General features: G+C 34.3%; 1 protein-coding gene across 1 annotated transcript in view; it reads left to right on the top strand.

Annotated features, from left to right (window-relative positions):
- Positions 1-14,338, top strand: part of fat1a (FAT atypical cadherin 1a) — a 142,355-nt gene that overhangs the window by 124,065 nt on the left and 3,952 nt on the right. The window contains 7 exon segments of the mRNA XM_056460918.1: positions 991-1,148; positions 3,149-3,605; positions 4,385-4,538; positions 5,446-5,556; positions 6,199-6,845; positions 7,835-7,972; positions 13,851-13,886. Coding sequence (XP_056316893.1) covers positions 991-1,148; positions 3,149-3,605; positions 4,385-4,538; positions 5,446-5,556; positions 6,199-6,845; positions 7,835-7,972; positions 13,851-13,886 — 1,701 coding nt within the window.

The following is a 14,338-nucleotide window of genomic DNA, read 5'->3' as shown; positions in this document are numbered from 1 at the left end:
TTTTACAGCGCACGCACGAGCAGAGTGGGAGCAGTGTGTGTTTTTTCAGCGTTCATTTTAACAGATTAGACAGAAAAAGTAGCAATTTTGCCCAATAAATGCATCAGTACTATCCATTGGTTTTTATACAGTCAATAAAATGAACTTAAAAGATAAAAAAAACTACAGAACAAATTTAAAACAATTTTAGTATTAGTTTTGCTTAAGTTGCACACTAGTTTGATCATGTATAAATATCATTATTACTATATTGTATAAATGTTATTATAACTATAGGTTTACATCATGCTGACAATCAAAAACACAATTACATGATATCACAGGCAATTGTCTTCCGCACATGCTTTCAGAAGGAGCATTGTTTACTACATGAGTCATGAGTTCACTGATAAGCTGCACAAAAATCTGTTGTAAAATCGCAATCAATATTATTGGACGATTATGGCATTGAGGTAATCGTTCTGTGGTTATGACATTCATTTGCGTAGCTTCGCAATGAACTACAGCTCTGTTTAGAATGCTGCATGTGGAAATACCAAATATAATAACTTGTTTTTACTTCAGATTCACCTCATAACTTGTGTTGAGTACAATGATTCTGTAGTTTTGGGATTATTAGTCACACTTCCTCAATGAAAGTAGTTCAAACCTCTGTTTATAGTGCTTATAATCTTTATATTGCTATGGACATTTTCTGTTTTTTTGTGGGTGTTTGAACGTTTCGACGATTCAATGGCAATTTGTGCATGACCAGCGCATCATTGCTCAAAATTCGTTAGGGATTTAATTTCGATGAATCGTACAGCCCTAATTATATCACTGATAGACCTTAAAATACCATAAGCCTGTAAAAAACAACACTCGGAATGACTTTACAACCTCACTAATTTGCGAAGAGCTCATATTTTTCATGTAATGTAAATTTCATCAAATCATGTTATTGGTTTTGGACATCAGTAACCTCATTTTTTGTTTATCTTGCTGTTGTAGAGCGTCAGTCTTTAACGTTCAGCGGAAACGGATATGCCAGGTACAGGCTGATGGAGAACGAGAATAAGGAAGAAATGAAGCTGTCCCTCAGACTGAGAACATTCTCCACCCACGCCACTGTCATGTACGCCAAAGGCACAGACTACAGCATACTGGAGGTGAGTGTTTACTCTTAACCCCCTCAATCCTTCCAAAAAAAGAAGAGAAAACAGAAAGCGAGTTATTCTGGAGCTGGGAGAGGAGAGGGGAGCTCTTTCTCACGCATTCCTCTTTAGTGAGGAAAAACCACACGACTGACAGAAGAAGCAAAGCAGTCTGGGAGTGAAATGCAAGCGGTGTCATCTTCCTGCTGTTTAATTACAATAATGTGTAGCAGATTCTGCTTTTCCCTGAAGCATCATTTCTCATTTCATTTGTTTAAGCTAGTTAACTCCACTATTACACCTGAAGTATTTGCTTTAGTCATCTTTATGGCTGTTTAAAAATAACTAATAATTTGTACATTTCTTGATATTGAATATTCCCAAAATGTGCAAAAAAAATAAACACATACACATCATGGCCAGAAATGTTGCATGTGCTTTGTTGGACATTGCCCTTGATTGAACTTCTTGCTTATTACTTTAGGTGTATGTGTGGATGTATATATACCGTATATTAGGCATGGGACGATAACCGTTTTCAAAGTATATTGCGACTTGGAAAAGTAAAGGTTTTAAAACCGTCAAAATTTTCTGCTATACCGTTTCTAAGGTACGTGTACAATTTTTTTATTTACTTTTTTTTGTTTGTTTTTAGGGCAACAGTATCTCCAGCAGAAAATATCCAAAGATGCTGTTTTAAATTGTTTTTGAAACTAATGAAGACAGCAGTTCAAAAATTCATTCGAATTATTTAGCCTGACATGTTTACTGTTCGAAAATATTTGAGATGTTTCTTAAAATAAAATATATTGTGTTCAAAATGGAAAAAAAGATTTAGTTTTTTACCTAGACATTTCAAAATATATATTTTAGAGCAGTAATCACAATACTGTGAAACCGTGATATTTTTATCCAAGATTTTCACACCGTCAGAATCTTACACCTGCCCATGCCTAATATATATATACAATTTTTAAAAATCTGACATTGTGATATTTTGTTTTGCTTTGTATTGCGATATGAATATAATTTCTTACCAAAGGATTTGAATAGTCCATTATAAAACATTTTTCTACAGCATTTTCTATGCAGTGCATATGCATAAATAAATTACAAGCATAAATAAATAAATAAATAAACAGTGTCTGACAGTATCCAAGTACAGAATTTGAACAATCAAATGTAAAATAACATGGTCATCATTGTATAAATAATTAAAAAAATAATAATGTCTCTATTTTTTAATCTTTAATAAATAATCTAATCCTTCAATATGACTATTGCAGATACACACATTGCATTATTGATGCTCAATCGATATAGTGTTCAGCTTATATATATATATATATTTAATAGAAATATAATTTTTTTTGAGTAATAATCCAAAAAAAATATTTAAAAGTATTTAAAAAATAAAAAAGACTAATAGTAGGCTTAAGATATATGTAAGAAGTAGACCCAATAAATCAGAACAGGGAACAAAGCTAGAATCAAAAACACACGATAACAAACCAGGGAAACCGCTTTGTAATGTTCATGATAGAAACAAGACTCAGCAATGTGTGAATGAAGGTGAGGTGTATTTATAGTCCTCTTAATCAGTGTAGATGAGCAGCAACTGTGTCTGTGTGTGAGTGTCCAGATTATAAAATGATTTGTTTTCATTTTAAAGTTTTAGTCGTTTTTATGTTTTTATTAAATCATTTTAAAGGTTTATGTAGTCTTTTATTGAAAAAATATGTAACAAAAACATCATACAGTATACAGTTATACAGTATTAGTTAATGTATGTAAAAATAAACATGTTATAAAAACCTGCACTTCAATGCAGACCAATTTCCTTTTATTTTCTGTTATATTTAATTACAATGATAAACTATTAAACACACTAGTAATAAACTATTAAACATTTTGTATCATTTAAAAAAAAAGTTTTTATACAGACCCCAAATGTATGCAACTGATAATCTTCATAGGCTCAGCATAACAGAAAATCCTGTGTGCGTTTGTTTCAGATCGTGAACGGCCGCCTGCAGTACAAGTTTGACTGTGGCAGTGGGCCCGGTGTGGTGTCCGTGCACAGTACCCAGGTCAGCGATGGACAGTGGCACACAGTCTCCCTTGAGGTGGACGGTAACTACGCCAGACTGGTTCTGGATCAGGTCCACGCCGCGTCTGGCACAGCTCCAGGCACCCTTCGCACCCTCAACCTGGACACCAGCATGTACTTCGGGGGTCACGTGCGGCCTACATCCGGCTCTGGCAGACTTGTGATGAGCGGTCTGCGGGGTTGCCTGGAGGGGATTGTGTTTAATGGGCGAGAGCTGCCACTCTCTCAGGTTCGAGGAGCTCATTCAGTGCTGGAAGAGTTGGTGGAGGCAGCTCCTGGATGCAGTTTGGCTCCTCCAATCCAGGGCTGCACCAGTAACCCCTGCACCAATGGAGGCACATGTTCAGCACTGCCTAATGGAGGTATGCGTGGCATGATTTTGGATACATGTTATTGTACGTACAGTTCTCATGAAGTACTTTGAAATGTTCATTGTTTCATGTAATCTCACCTGTAACATGAAAACAGGGCGGGGTATAGAGTAGCCCCTCCCCCTTTAAAAAAAACAGCCAATAGCATTCGTTTTATCACAGCTCTGCTACTGAAAGTGGTTGAGATCAAGTGTAAATCAAATGATAAGCGTAATGAAGGGGGCGGGACACGTCAGATACTAGAGAGCATTTGATTGGTCAGAAGATTTGATGAGAAACTGAAGTATGAGGTGATGTCAAAAAATTTAGACCTATTTAGTGGCAAGCATCTAGCTTTGGATGTTACTATTTTCTAAATGCGAGTTTTGTCATTGTTTTGGAGCAAACTAGCTTACAGATATTCTTAAGACTAACATACTGATATATATTTAGTTATATTTTTGATATATATTTAATTATGTTTAATTTTACAGGGACTTAAAAGGGAGTTTACCCACTCAAAAATGAAAATTCTCACAATATTTACTCACCCACTTTTTTCTGTTGAACAAAGCTAAAATATTTTGAAGAATGCTGAAAAAAATAGCCATTGTGTTTAGCCATAGTATTTTTTACTACCATGGATGTCAGTGGTCACCGGTTTCCAACATTCTTCAAAATATCTTGCTTTTTGTTCAGCAAAGAGAAAGAAAAGTAAGTATTTTTTTATGGTGAACTGTGTCTTTAAATATAGGACTGACTAATATGCTGTTTTCTATTGTGTGCTGTAGGATATTTCTGTAAGTGCACCGCTGCATTCATGGGCACTCACTGTGAAGTCACTATCAGCCCCTGTGCCTCTAATCCCTGTCTCTATGGAGGCACATGCATCCCACGAGGAGGAGACTTTTACTGCCAGTGCAGAGGACAGTACTCTGGCCAACGGTGAGAGCATGTGCTTGTTAACAACCCTAATAATTCAAGAATTCATTAGATAATGACCAGCAAAATGGTGGCAAACATATGTATAGTGTATTCTGCTATGGGTACACTGAGTGACATTTTTGAGGATATTATATGTAAATAAAAGCAAAATGTATGAATAAACAGTACCATGTTCCAATATATGGGAGTTTTATTTTACATTTATTGTTTTGATACTTGATATTTGATGCTATTTTTCTCAAAAATGATTAAAGTGTCCAAGTATTTTTCCGGGCAACTGAAATATATATTATATTATTACAATAATATAATATTCAATATTCTCCATTATGTGATTGTTTTATCATGTTACTTGTTTGTTTGTTTGTTTGTTTGTTTTACTTTTATTGTCTTTTATTTCTAATTCTTAGGTTGCTGATTTGTTCCCAAATCTCTCCGTTATATATTTTTTTATTTATTTAGACACCAAAGCACTACATTCCTCTTTATTTGACTAGTTGTTTTAGAAGTTTGATATTTCACTTTTTGTTTTGTTTGTTTGTTTGTTTTATTTCACTTTTTAATGATTTTGTGTGTCTGCTCCAGATATGTAGCCAAATACAAAAGAGCTCTGTCAATATTTTCATTAATTAAACTTCATTAATATGCATGGTCTGGCTCAAACTTAAGAAAAACACTTCAGAGATCCATATGGCATTCTCAGTAATTCCTATTAAATTGGAAATTTAATCAGAAGCTTCGGGAGGGGATGTTATTGGTAATAAGATTTAATTCAGTAAGACAGAATCAATTTTCTCTTTGAGAATTTTTTCACTGCGGCTAAAAAGCACCTGAGCGCAGTTCTTTTTACTTAAAGTTTAACTGAAGTTTTTAAATGATATATTGGCTCTTTTTGATTTTTATTCAGGTGTCAACTGGGGCCGTACTGCACTGATAACCCGTGTAAGAACAGTGGCAAGTGCATTGATAGCCTGGATGGCCCTGTATGTGAGTGTGAACCGGGTTTCCAAGGAGATAGGTATGTTTATTGAAACTATCTAACAAACCTGTGAGACTCTTAATTAGCTTTTTTGTTAGTATATTAAATGCTCATAGTGAAGAACTTCTTTAGAAGATAATCTGTCATCAGAAAACATGACAATATCAAAACTGTATGCAATTCTTTCTTTTGTGGACCATAAAAAATAAGTTGGTAAACAACAGTTTAGATGCAACTGGAAAAAAATGGCTGTTGTTGCCTAAAGATTTTAGTAATACAGGGTTCCCTGCCGGAATTTTTGGAATATTATAGAATTTTCAAAGACATTGAAAGTCAGGGAATGTTTCTATTGTTTTGTCCTAGTCAATATCATGGATTTTTGTTTGTCGCTTTTATATTGTAGTTTTCATTTTTCACAATGTAATTTGTCTATGGTAATAAATACTTTGTTGATTTAAAATATTGCATTTAACACAATAAGCTCTTGACATTTTCTAATATAAAAATGAAATGCAGTTAAATATTTTGAATAATTAATTGCTACATTGTGTTATTAGTTAAGATTTTACAATTTGAATCAATTGACACTCCTATTTAATACACTACCAACTGCAGATTTTTAACCTGTAGTGAGGGTTAATTATTGATCTGTGTATGTTTGTTTGTTTTGTTTGTGTGCAGGTGTCTCAGTGACGTAGACGAGTGTCTGAAGAACCCTTGTGGCAATGGCGGCCACTGCCAGAACACATACGGGTCGTTCAGCTGTAACTGCTCTAATGGTTACAGCGGCCGGCATTGTGAACTTCGTTCCGAAATCCGCAATGAATTTGTCTCCACCTCCTGGAACATTGGCCTGGAGGAAGTTATCGGAATCGTCGTCTTCGTCGCCAGCATTTTCTTTCTCGTTTTGCTCTTCGTTGTGGTTCGCAAGCGCATTTGTCGGCGCTCGAAATCCAAATCTGACGATGATGACAAGATTGGCATAAGCACTGGTGCACAGAACAGCTTCCTCCACCGGCCGTACTTTGACGCCAAACTCAACAGGAACATCTATTCCGACATCCCGCCGCAGGTCCCTGTACGACCCATATCCTACACTCCCAGCATTCCAAGTGACTCCCGCAACAATCTAGACCGCAACTCGTTTGAGGGCTCAGCCATACCAGAGCACCCAGAATTCAGCACGTTTAACCCCGACTCAGTACACGGGCATCGTAAGACGGTGGCGGTCTGTAGTGTAGCACCTAATTTACCTCCTCCACCACCCTCCAACTCTGTGTCTGACAGCGACTCCATACAGAAGCCCAGCTGGGATTATGATTATGATGGTATGTACCGAGACCCATCTTGTTGTTGTGCAGTTTACTATTTGTGCTTATTAGTGACTATTCACATAAACTCCTTGCTTGTTGTGTAAATCGGATCCGTGCGCCTCTTAAAGTGACATCAGGCTATATTCCTATTGCTGAATGTGCTTTTTATTTATCAGACAACAAAAAACGATCACTAACTGCTCTTGAATCAAGGATTTTTGTAGCTTCAATAATAAACAAATTAAATGTAATTCTTACCGTGAGGACTAAATGCTAGGGCTTGGCGATATGTGAAAAAATATCCTATCGTGATATACTGTAAGTAATCCGATAAATTACTATATATATCACGATAAAGTACCATTTCTGTTTGAATATTTATTGATGACTTGTAAAGAACTTTTTCTTGTTTACTTTTAAAAGTATGAAGTCAGAAATGTACTTCTTTGTTTATACGTTTGATTAAATGTGTATAAATAGAAAATAAATATTGATAAAATAGAAAACACTTTTCAAAATCGAATGATTACAGGTCCAACAACAACAAAAAAATATCGCTAAATAAAATGCAAGATGTTAACATTGTGCTTTAAAGATCGCAGCTTTCTCGCAATGCAGTAATCCGTGTTTCTATATGCATCCCCATAATGGCATGTAGTATTCTCGCATGCTCGTATAAATCAGAAAGTATTATCGTAAATGATGTATTTTGTAACACCACAAAATAAACGATAGAGCATAATATGAAATCATAATCATAATAATATGAGACTTTTTATTTTATCCATATGATATATAAATGTCATATTGCACAGCCCTACTTTTTTAAAGACTTTATTTTAACAGTTGTGGTAAAATGGCCCACTCATTATATTGACCAAAATAATTGAGATTATGTTTTTATTTTAGCTCTAACTGCAGTTTAAATTTCATGGATGTGACTTGAGAATCAGTCTGTTTTATGTGGTTGGTAATTAAAAGTTGTTGTTTATTTGTCCTCACAGCTAAAGTGGTGGACTTGGACTCGTGTTTAAGTAAAAAGCCAGTGGAGGACAGTGCCTGTCACCCGTACAACACCAGAGAAAGCATGTCTGAGGTCCACTCTCTCAGCTCCTTCCAGTCTGAGTCTTGTGACGACAATGGTACGTACAGTAGGGAAGGGAATAAGTAGCTTTCATCTATCTAGACAATAGAAATGTTTTAAAAACTTCTCTGACCTGTTTTTAGGCACTTTTTTCTGGACTTTACTTATGCAGCTTATTTTTCTGTAATAACAATGAAATGGGTAATGTGGAAAAAATACAGCTTTAGATGACAAAAAACAAAAAATTATTTTTAGAATTACACAACATTACCCTGAATGACAAAACTTCTATTTTAGGCTTATATTGAATGCTATCAACTAGCAGCCAGTTTCAAACAGTAAGCTTGACCAGTTCATTATTATTTACAAAATTTCCTTATTTAAAAAATGTATTAATTAAAACGAATACACAATGTGTTTGCCATTTCGCTAATTGACCAATCTAGAATGACTTAACTTGAATTACAACAGCATCTTTTTGATGATGTCACAAACTGTTGATTTACTTTCAGTTTTTGTATGATTGGTAAGTTCTTTTTCATTTTAGTACTTCAATCATTTATTTTCAAACAAAGCTTAACTATTTGAATATGCCACAAAAAAACATGTTTTAAAAATGTATATTTATTTGTTATATTATTATTATTACTTATATTATTATTATTATCAATATTATTATTACTATTATTGTTGTTGTTATTATTATTATTAATATTGTTGTTATTATAATTTATATTATTATTGTTACTATTATTATTATTAATAGTAGTATATTAGTACTACTATTATTGTTGTTGTTGTTATTATTATTAATATTGCTGTTATTATTAATATTATTATTATTACTATTATTATTATTATTATTATCAATATTATTATTACTTTTATTGTTGTTGTTATTGTTGTTGTTATTATTATTAATATTCCTGTTATTATTAATATTATTATTATTATTATTAGTAGTAGTAGTAGTAGTAGTAGTAGTAGTAGTACCAATATTATTATTGTTGTTGTGGTTATTATCATTATTATTATTTTTTTTTTTATTATTATTTTCATCCTCATTATTATTATTCATTTATTTGTTTAAAGATGTAGTAGTTCAACCACTGTCTGGATTGTTGTACTGAATGTCAATTTTGCAGTTTGGCACATTATTACACCAATATTTTGACATTTTGTTTTCGCTGTGTTACTTGAAACATTAAATTAGCCACCTTACTTGCATTTAATGTTTTCTTTCTTTTATAAAATTGATTTTGTACATTTAATTTGTTATTTATTAACATCAATATATGTATATTGTCAAAAAATATCAACTATCTTTATTAGTACTTCAAAGGTAAAGTTAATATCATTATTTTATTCTGGTGTAGGATGTTACCATAGACATTAGTTTTGTCAGGAGTTCACTGGTGTAAGAAGTACATACTACATGCTAGCACATTATGATTTAGTACTTTCTATTTTGAAATCAGTGTTCAGTTATTGAAAATTGAACACTGTGTGTGTGAGAGAAACCGATTAAAGTGTCAGCTAGCATTCCTGTTCATTCAGCATACAACGAAAGGTCAACATTGTTTGCTGTACACAGTATATAATGTAGAATTAGTAGTAGTAGTTGTATGCTTTTCCAGACTTAACCAAAATCTCTTGCATGCTCTTTTAAGTAGGCAGATCTCTAAACTGTTCATCATATGGTTATTCTTTTTTTTCCGATTATTATTCTGAACATCTGCTAACCCTGTCTGTCTTTATTTTACTGATGTAACCCAGTGTAAAGGGTGATATGTTTGGGTCATGTGTTATATCATTTCTCTTTCTCTTCCTTATCGCTGCACTTGGGCTTCAGCTCCCATTTGGATCAAATCTCACCACAGACACAGAGCAAGGTTTTAAATAGAGGCCTGCTCGTAAGTGAACACTCGCCCACGGTGGAAGGAAGCGATCACTGAAGGCCCTATGAAATTCTCAAAGCATAAAAAAAGAAGAAAGCATGTCTTCTCTCTAAGCCCCGTCTTTTTTTTTTTTTTTTTTTGCTTTTGGCAACTTCTCATAAGTTTTTCATCAGTTCAGACAGCATCTGAGAATGGCCTATATAAACTATCTATTAGTTCTCTGTGTGGAATTCATGTTGTGGATCTCTTCTCTTCTTTTTTTCCCTTTCCCTTCTTTGTTTCTCTTAATGAAGCCAATGGATGGTTGAAGACATCAGCTCAGAGTGTAAAAGCAGGGTATGAAAAGTACACATGATGGGTCTCCTGCACACATCATTTCTGTTGATCCTTAAGGCCCTTTCACATGACTTCTGACAGCGTTTCCTTCGGTGCTGAAGTGCAGGGAACAAACTGCTTGGAGCTGTGTTGCAGTATAGTTGAACTTTGTAACACAGTATTTTAAAGTACAACCCGCTTCAGCTCTAAATCGTTTAGTGCTGACCTTTCAAAGCCCAGCAAATGATAACGTGTCATCACGAGGCCCGATATCATTGCAGAAATTTAAAGCTGAAAGGATTTTTGTGCGTTTAAGTGTGTTGAAGCTAGGCTTGGGTCAGACTGACAGTGTTATATAATGCTTAGAGCAGGGGTCTCGCAGGCCATTTGCGGCCCTCCCTCCGGCCCGCAACTGATGTCAAAATATAACAATCAGTCCCCCAAAACATATATTTTTGAATCACTATTATTGTTGTACAGTCGCATATAGCCACTTGTGGTTTTGACCCCCTGCCTGCTGGACATTTAAAGTACTGTACTATATATCCAGGTTACTTTTGGCAGCGTGTGGTCGAGAGTAACGCTGATTATTTCTGGGGCTGATTTATTGAATGTCCGTAAGTGCTCTATATTTACTAAAGCTTTCTTTTTTGTAAATATTCAAGGGTCATTTGATTATAATCAGTTTTATACCGCCTGTATATTGTTGTACAAACACTTCTTCATGGCTTACACGTTATGCTGGGGGTGATAATATGATCAGTTTGCTAATATTCTATTCAAATAGTCACATTAATAGATTTTTCTCATATGCATATTAAGTATATAAAAATGTGCATTAGTAAAGTTTTACTGCTGGCTGAATTTAACACGTTAAAGTAAATGTAAATATATACATACTTTCTCTCTCTTTGTTAGGGATGCACAATATATTGGCGGCCATATCGTTATCTGCTAATAAATGCTATTTTTAATGTCATTGTTGTCGTTTGATATCAAAATTAGGACGATATCTTTAAGTCGATAGATTATGTCATTGTACAGAATTGCCTGCCTCGCGTTTTGTTATTCAATCTATTATTTTTATGCAACAGTCAAGTTGGATGTTAATTTGCTATGCAAAGAAAATGAAATAATCTATTTTTGCCATGCTGATTTATGTGAAATCATGAATATAGGTCTATATAATCACCTTGCAATTTTGAAATTATTGCTCTTTTTTGCTATAAGTAGGCTATTCTAAGATCTGTTCAAACTTCTATGAAGTTTTTAAAATAAAATCAGTTGTTCAATGTATTAAGTTGTCACTATAGTTGTCACTACATTTTAAAATGTTTATATTTATCGCCTATAGTATCGGTTATCGGCTTCCAAATCTAAAGAGTTATCTGTTATCGATATTGGCCCAAAAACCCATATCGGTGCATCCCAACTTTTTGTTGTACAGATATGGCTACTGAGAATTCGTGAGTGATCTAAAAGTGTAGTTTTACAACAAAAAAAAAAGAAATATATTGAGAAGAACAATTGTCAGTAAAGTCACTAAAGTTACCCAATTTGGTTTCTGCTGTCTTAAGTTATCTGTTAAACCTTTGGTTAGGCAACAATTGATTAGGACATAATAATAATAATTATTATGTCTATTATTAAATCATAGTATTTTTTAATAACAATTTAAACTACTCCTTTAATGTGTACAACAAGAAACAAAAAGAAGGAGCTTTGATACTCTGGGGAAGAATGTCTGAGTGCATCAATTACATCAGGTTTCCACTTTTTTTCTTGTGCTTGAATGATAAAATGGCCCTCCTATGAATTGTCAGTCACTGATATGGCCCCATGCCAAATTGAGTTTCAAACGCCTGGCATGGAGAAACTTTTTTTTGTGATGTAGTTTTTATCTGCATATAGATATTTTTTAATGTATTTTAACAATGTATATTTTTAAACAAAAACAGCATATAATGCATTATCTTGTCATGAATATATCTTAATAATTGCATTTGGAAGTATAGTCAAAATTAACGTTTAAGTATTTTAAGTAATTCTTGCTTGCACTTGGCAAAGAAACGAAACTGAAAATGCTTTGTTGAAAATATTTATTGAAATAATTCATATAAATAGTTTTGTAAAAGATTTTAAATTCAACTTAATAAGATAAATTACTCTGATTTAAAAAAAACACACAAACACAAGCAAATAAAACAATATTTTAGCATTTTGGCAGTAAAATTTTACTGACAGCTAACTAGTCAAAAAGTGTCATTTTACTAGCGTTGCCTTGACAGCACAGTAGCAGTATTGCAAGAACCAGGAACAAGTATACTGTACTACATATTTAAGCACACTTTGCGTTTCCGATGAGCATGTGCAGAGAGTCATATTGAGCTATTTTGAACTTTTACTGCAACAAAGTTATTCAAAGGTGCTTGCGCTTTTGGTTGGCATGAATGGGTTTCACATTGCAGTGCTTTCCGTGTCCAGTGTGAAAGCCGTTTTAGACTGCACAGTGGTAACGACTGGAAGATGAGAGAAACCAGCACGTTGAACACTGCGGGACAGGGCTATTCTCTACTTATGGGATGTGTTGTGAGAAACGGAGTCATGGATTCATGTGAAAGAGACCAAGTCATCTAACCATTGACCCTCATTTGACTTTTTCAATCCCTGAACTTGACCTAACAACTTCCCCATTGAATAAATATATATATATAAATCAATATTGTCTTATGGCCATATACCTGCATATACTTCCAAAACGCAACCCTTGCTCGTTAATGTTTTCTCCATTTGCTGATTTTGGTTTGTGGGCCAAAGTATGTCCTCGTTCTCTTTTTTTATCTTTGAGAATTTCCCTGGTCCTTCCTTCCGCCTCTCTGTTAATGTATGTAATCATGAGCACAACGTCAGCCTCCACTCCCACTGTCCTCAACCCAGACGTGTGCCTTACCAACACAACCCAAACCCCCTCTGCCATTAACCCATCCTCAGATCACACCCTTGTCAGAAGCCAGAACTCCCATTAAACCAGAGTTAATATCTGTTGGTGCTAAATCAAATCAAATCCATCAGTTTTGTCAAAATACAATGTCTCATCGTGAGAAACGCTTTTGTCTGTGCTTCTTTGGTTCTCGACTTCCAGTGTTTCTGTCCTGTCATGTTTACTTGTGGAAAACAAAATTAATGTTAGATTTCTCTCATCTTCCCTTCTTACAAGCCTCCCTTGTGACAGTAATCCACCTTGTCAGCTCTGTTGTTGACTCGGTGGAGAAAGAAGGTATTCTTTTGCTGCTTCCTTGCTGATTATTGGGTGTTTATGTCGTTAGTGTTTGGCGGGTGATTCATTTGGTCTCCAAAATGCCATTTTCTTCACCCATAACTCATCTACAGAGACAGAGAAATTAAAATTGACTAATCGCATCTGTCTCACACCTCATTAGCCAATCCAGGTGCCTCATTTGATTTCAGTGGCACTTGATTGTTTAGCTAATTTGGGGCGGTGTGAAGACGGATTTCAGCATTCCCTCAACGCTGTGATAGAAAACTGTGCAAGCGAATGGCATTAAGATCACCTCAAACCTTCATGGTTCTTATATATATATCCACATGCTCTTGCTATCTTTATTTTGTTTTGTTTTTTCCACAGTGGTCTGCAGGCTTTTAGTATTGACATTTTCTCTTTTCTCTCCTTTGTCTGCAATTCTCTTTGCCTTTTGTCTAAAGAGTCATTCTCGGCTCATGAACACAAGAACCCAAGAGGTGATACATTTCTGTACAACTTGCCTGAAGCCTTTCTTTTCTGTTGTATTTTTTGGTTTTGCTTCTTTTACCTTTGATATAACACAATTCTGCATGTCCACAAATCTGTGACAAAAATAGTATCAAACCAAGTTACTCTTTTAAATCAATATTGGACCCACCGAGTCTGCATTTTGTGCAATTTTTGTCACAGCTTTAAATTATAATTGATTTCATTTATTTTTTGCTTTTGTGTTCCCTATTTATCTTACTAAATTCTCTCAAAACACTACATTTGAACAACCAAATAACACCCTCCTTAATCATTTATGTTCAATGTTGTTGTTTACATTGACAAACAAGACATTAATTTTAAGTTACTTTAAGTGTGATGTGTGTATTTGTGTATATATTTTGGTTAAAATATTTGTGTGATGTGCATTTTGCTGGTGTGATACTGACGTTGCATGTTG

Source organism: Danio aesculapii, chromosome 1 (genome assembly GCF_903798145.1).
Source record: "Danio aesculapii chromosome 1, fDanAes4.1, whole genome shotgun sequence".
Taxonomy (NCBI): domain Eukaryota; kingdom Metazoa; phylum Chordata; class Actinopteri; order Cypriniformes; family Danionidae; genus Danio; species Danio aesculapii.
This window is presented reverse-complemented; position numbering and strand designations above follow the sequence as displayed.